Below are 6,000 nucleotides of genomic sequence, written 5' to 3' on the forward strand. Positions count from 1 at the left end.
TAGTGTCCAAGGGTGAGTGGTCGTTCTCAACGATGATGGAGGCAACTGACCGCTTTGGAATTTCATCTCGCAGAATGGTCCTGTCCTGATGTTGCTGAGACCGTGTGTGTAGGGACTATGGCTGGGCCTGCTTCGGTTAAGGGTAGCATGTCGATGAATGGTTGGTCGGTGGTTGGTTGGTGGATTGGTTTACGAGTGTGTGCGAAAAAAAGAAAGAGAGGCAGAGGTAGTGGATGGTGAACGACGTGGTGGTCCCAGTCTCGATGGACAATGAATAGGAATAGGTGGTTGATAACCGACCACCACGCGAACGATGGGACGATGCCCGTAGAGAGAGAGAATGGGTGGATAGCTGACTGCCTACTCACCAGTGTCGAGCATGAGTACAATGTTGACGACGATGAGTCCGATCTGAGCATGGTGAGCGAGCATCGTGTAAGAAGGTATGCGACACCTACGTCGAGTGCTGTTGAGGGTCGTGGAACGGTCAGTTACTTAGGGAGCGGTGGAGCGAGTTCGAAGAGAAGATGAGAGGACAAGAGGCTGTTGATCACGTTGCAAGCTGGCACGCCTTTTATACTCATACCCATAGACGCCCACACCGGGCGCCAGAGATGTCGCCGATAGAGTCATCGAACAAAAAAAGAAGGCGTGTGGCCATCGATGTGTGGGTGTGCGACCAAATTTCAACAGCTCTTCACAGCGTCGGAGTCAGCGTTGAAGCTTCCAGAACCGTGGGTTGGTGGTGTTCTTGATTACTAGGAGGACAGATAAATCCGAGTCGCCCACTGCCACTAAAGTGGAATTTGGGTCGGATTGTTCCACCGAAATTCAACAGGGTGCCAGGGTAAGAGAGTAGGCAGACTTAGCGCATTACAGGAGCGCTTGGATGGGGAGAACAACAGCAGTGACGAACGGGACAATGGAGAAGAAGGCTAGGTATGCGCCGTCACGGTCACGTGTCACCATCGCGTCAAGCCTTTACCGAGACTCCCATAATCCACTGGCGACACTTGCTTACTTTTCTCGCGTCTTTGCAGGAACACTACTCGCTGTACCGCTAGAGCCCCTCTGGTCAAGACCAAGCCCTTCACCGGCAATATCCTACCGATTGTTCAGTACCGAGCACTAGATTTTTGGATTTCAGTCTTAATACCGCCTCACCTCGTGCTATAGCGACTTGACGCCTCTCGCCAAATAACATTTCGTATCGACCACAAGCTCAAGCTCCAGATGGTGTTCTATTTCATCAAACTCTTTTCGTTCATACTTGCGACTTTCACGACTATTGCCAACACACCTGTCATCGTTCCGCCACTGGGTCTGCAACTCGATCAAGCCTTGACTTCCTATGCACGCCTAATTGATGGACTGAAAAGTGTTGTCAATGCCACATCGCACTCAGCGCTGGCAGCTCCATCTATTCCTCAGGCTGTTCTCTGCCGCATTTACCTTGCCATTCAACCCACCTGGTCGTGTCCTCGTCATTCGCCGTTCTTTTGCGTTGAAGATGGTCTTCCTTGGAGCTTAGGCAGTGTTTGTTCGGCCCAAACGTCTCTTCAACGAGCAGCCATATGTCTCGCAGCCCCTCCGCATCGTTCCCTCAACTACGAGCCGCCGTTGTGGTCACGTCTCATTATGGGTCTCTTGTCCCGCTTGCCCCATGTGAAGAATGGTTTGGTGGCCATTGCCGTGCATATCTTATTCTGGGTGATTTTCTTTTCAATTTGTGTCATTGTCGGCTGCGCGGGGGTGGACTTGATATCGGTGTCTGTGACTTGGATTTTTAGACTCAGACGTAGGGAAATACTGCTCACAATGCTATTCCGACTGCTCTTCGGCCAAGGTCGCCAGCCAGAAGGACGCGGGGAGCATCCGCAATGGCTGCCCGCGATGGTGAAGATTGATCCGCTCGATCTCGCGCTTGGACAAATCAGAGAAAATGAAGGTACCGCGCACATTATCCATTCCCCCGCGCTCAAATCTCGCTAGGACAAGCCGCGATTGAACCATTCGAATTCGCTCTTCAGTTTCCGCTTGTGAACGTTGATGGTGAAGGTCACGAAGCACGTGAGTTTCCCTTCCTCTTCCCACCATGACACTTTGCCGATTCGACTTCCAAAGATCTTGTCGAGGAAGCAGCGGAGCACAACGAACGACTGCATGCCGCTTTGCTTCTGCTGTTGCTGTTACTGGCCGAGCAAAATCAAGGTCAGTCGATGTTTTTAGCAAGCCTTTCCCGCATGTTTTAATCTTACTTAGCTGGGCTCAATCTTTTGACTGCTGATGGAGCAAACGACGGAGAACCATGGCAGCTAAATGAAGAACTTGTTGAGAACAAGGACGATGCAGAAGGTGGTGAAATCGAAGCCATTCAGGCTGACGAATGTACGTTGCCTAGTTCATTAACCATGCACATACCAACTCCTCACTAGTGAATATTGCTCTTGACCCTCGCAAAAAGTATACTGGAGCCGGTCCGCTTGTTTCCGAGGAAGACAAGTTCGAAGAAAATGTTGCCGTAGAGGTTGTTCCCGGTACATTTATTTCCCTCAAAATTCGAGCTTTATTTATATCTTTTCCGATATGGAAGTAGACAATGGCCACGGACTGGTCAACTTGAATGGACACGAAGGTCTGTTGGTCCATTACCATTCATCACTCGAACATTGCTCAGTAGTTTGAAGACGCTGCCCCGCCTCCAGCCAGGCAAGAGGACTCGATAAAACATGTGGCGCTGGCGGGTTTAAATAAAACGGAGATTAATACCGTCGGTGAAGAGCTGGTTGCGGAGCAAGCTGCGGAGGGACAAGAGGCATCGACAGAAGCCATTCACAAAGGTGTGTCACCTCGCTTGTCGTTCTCACACATGCGCCAACCCATCTGAACCAGAAAAGGACATCGAAAACGCCGGTAGTCGAGGTGAGTCATATATCACAACGTTTCTCAAAGCGCCTCACCATTCGGCAGACATGCTCCCCTTTCCAGCCGATTTTTCGACCTCTTCATCTTCTATTCAGGAGCTGTACAACGCTGGAGTCAAGATTAATGTCCGGTTGGGTCGGTCGCGCGTCAATCCATTGCATTTCCCACCAGTCGAAATCATCATTCAATCGCCACAAGTCGTCTCTCAAGAGATATTACCGTTTGACAACTCAGACGTGTTTATTACAAAGCTTCCCGTTTCTCCAGCAACCGCGTTCCCTCTTGGCTCCCCATCGAACCCAGTGCAAGACCCTGTTTCCGACCCAGAAAGCCCCTCAGCCAGGCAAGTGGCTTCAGCGCAACCCAAGATAGTTGTACCCAAAAGTATGTGTCTCGGTTTTATCCAGCTGTTCTGGCACTGACAACTACCTTAGCAACCTCGAATGTCGGACCCGGTCTGGACTTGAATGGCAAAGACAGTGTCGGAGTCGATGGTACTTGTTACCTGTCTCTCTTCTGATTCGATCTGACTTGATTCTTCGTAGTCCAAACGAATCCAAATACATCTCCGAATCTGGACAGGACGGCAACGGAAGTAAAACTGAGGGCGGCGAATGCGCCTGCAAGGGTACAGTTGGCGCGATTTGGCTCCGTGGCTCCACGGGCGGATGAAGTTGCGGCCTATCATGTTGCCCCTTCGCTATTACGATCAACTGGGCCGTTTGCTTCAACAATGCCGATGTCCACCTCCCAATCTCAGCCTTTCTCCCCAACCACAACTCAAGTCGTTGGCAGCTCCACCAACACTCTTCACGTCCCTCATAATAGCTCTGCTTCTCAAATACGCCGTTCTACAGTGTCTGGTATGGTTACTGGTCCTTCGTTTCTTCGGATCCCATGGCAACAGCTTCCTCCGTCAGCCCACGCGCTAGGAAAGCGAGCAGATATAAACAGACCGGAACAACCTCCCATGGTCGTTGCTGCACCACACGATGTGACAACACAAGAAGAGCGTCCCGGAAGGAGACGATCAATAACGGAGGAGCCTATCGCCCGTTCTTCGATCGAGTTTGCGCGCCATCGTAGGGCAGCAACTGGCCAGCCTGTGCTTCCAGCTATCGGCGAGCGACATGTGATGGACAATAGCCGTGGTTCTGGTGGAAGTCAATCGGACAAAGAGAACATCAAAAGGAACGCAACGACATCGAATGCTACTGGTGCTGCTCCAAAAAGCGATGGCGGTTGGAGGCACAGAGATGAAGGGTTTGTGTAGGTTATTTTTGAAGACTGGATTTAGCTTGGGATACTTGCTACGTAAATGCACGGCACATTGAAGTCATTCTAAGAATCCGATAATCGATTGACGCGCGTCAGGGTGGGTTGGAGATCAAAATGCGTCCACATATCTCGTAAGCTTAACCTCGATGTCTGCCTCGACCTACCCTCCTCATGGACCGTTCTTGGGCATCATCAAACACTCATGGGATGCAATTGCGGTGGTGTATGCAGCCAGAACTGGCAAAATTCCTCGGATAGTAGCCAGATTACCCAGTGAAGAGCGTGAGAAGTGGATTCGAAGTGGTGCAGTCCTCATATTCAGCCTTCAGGAAAGCAACATTGCAAGGTGGACAGGTAAGTATTGCTAGTGCAGCAGTGACTTCTACTCCCAAACTTATAATCCCAGATGGTCATTCTTGGACTTCATCACGCACAATGGGAAACTTTACTGTATGTATTATTCAACATTTCCTTAGCGCCTTTTTGTCAAACCCTGCCAGATGTATCATGAAATTGACTCAGAAGTCAAGCCTCAAAAGAGGTGAGCTGGATTCTCAGCCACAAGTGGTATGCTTACCGCCCCTGGCATGCAGTTTTCCCATCTTCCATATGTCCAGTGGGGGGGAGGCCCCGGGCCCAAGACCGCTACTACCCAATGGCCTAATAAAAAAGGTCAGCACCCCATCTCCACCCATACAAATAAGCCAAGCTTTACAGACTATTACCTTGACAGTGGAGGGGGAGGAATATCGGGTGATTGCATACTACAAGGTTACAGACTACCAAGACCCCACCCTCAATGAGGTGAGCCACCACCCATGCTCAAATCCCATTTCATGAAGATTCAGAACACAGCCAACTTGAACCTCCAAGTACCCCAAAATCTCGACTGGCTGGCCAATCTCAATCTACGCCTGTCGCCCCAGTTGGAGAGACAAGCAGATGGTAAACTGGTGTGCCAGTATGTGCCAATTTATATATATATATGCCTGATGACTAATTGAGAACCAGCAACTTGTCTCTGCTGTTGACTGAGTCCACGAAGGATCCATGGGCATATGAGTCAAAAAGTAGGGCAAAGACACACCACACCTTATGGCAGAGCAATGCCACCCAGGCTCCATCCCTGGACATAGGCTTGGCTACCACTGCAGTGGCGGAAAAGGATCAGAACCGCAGAGAAGAACCCATGAGTTGGAATTTGGATAGACATTGGCACAACCCACCACTCCAAGAACCAGAAGATGAGACTTCCCCCTTCTTGGAGTATCTGAACATACCCTTCAGCACGGATGGAGAGTTAGGGGTGCAATCAGATGAGGAGGTACGTACCTAGGACATGGTAGGTATATGATGAGTGAATTAGAGAGATATTCCTGCCAGTGAAATGCACGGGAAGTGCCAAAACACTTCAGGCAAGAAGAAAACAGGGCAGCGTCAGTTTAGATAGGCAAGACTGGGGAAAATCAACAAACGTGTGACGTTACGCGTCGGGAAGGACGAGACAGGTATGATGTTATCATACCTGCAATGATCCCAACTGACCCCCTTTCCGCCGAGAAGAAGCTAGATGAACATCACCAAATGGTATGGCCGGTGGGCCCCCCAAAATTGTAGGGCCAAAAAATAAGTAGGTGGGGAAATAGCCATTTCCGAGTCATCAGTATCTGCTGCTCTGCGATAAAATAGCAAGGCTAGACAAGTCATCAGAAGAATCGACGAGTGAAAGGAATTGTAATTTTATTGAAAAGAAGGGACAAGAAATAACTACTAGTACGGTACAGAAGCGCGTTGTGG

At 50.0% G+C, this 6,000-nt stretch overlaps 2 protein-coding genes across 2 annotated transcripts; both read left to right on the top strand.

The window, feature by feature from the left end:
* Window positions 1-1,233: 1,233 nt before the first annotated feature.
* On the top strand, window positions 1,234-4,198 carry MIND_00662000 (uncharacterized protein; the record flags this gene model as incomplete). The annotated part of the gene is made up of 11 exons (XM_037363345.1): window positions 1,234-1,948; window positions 1,993-2,070; window positions 2,125-2,211; window positions 2,263-2,388; window positions 2,436-2,537; window positions 2,594-2,635; window positions 2,688-2,840; window positions 2,893-2,922; window positions 2,971-3,309; window positions 3,360-3,419; window positions 3,471-4,198. The coding sequence occupies 11 exons, from the start codon at window positions 1,234-1,236 to the stop codon at window positions 4,196-4,198; spliced, it is 2,460 nt and encodes an 819-aa protein (XP_037218989.1).
* A 151-nt stretch (window positions 4,199-4,349) lies between these two features.
* On the top strand, window positions 4,350-5,539 carry MIND_00662100 (uncharacterized protein; the record flags this gene model as incomplete). Its single annotated transcript, XM_037363346.1, has 7 exons — window positions 4,350-4,557; window positions 4,610-4,653; window positions 4,704-4,744; window positions 4,797-4,875; window positions 4,921-5,007; window positions 5,052-5,164; window positions 5,215-5,539. 7 exons carry the CDS (start codon window positions 4,350-4,352, stop codon window positions 5,537-5,539), a joined length of 897 nt encoding a protein of 298 aa, XP_037218990.1.
* Window positions 5,540-6,000: the final 461 nt, after the last annotated feature.

The sequence above is a fragment of the Mycena indigotica genome, assembly GCF_014461135.1.
Source record: "Mycena indigotica strain 171206Taipei chromosome Unknown Mind.scaff0006, whole genome shotgun sequence".
NCBI lineage: Eukaryota > Fungi > Basidiomycota > Agaricomycetes > Agaricales > Mycenaceae > Mycena > Mycena indigotica.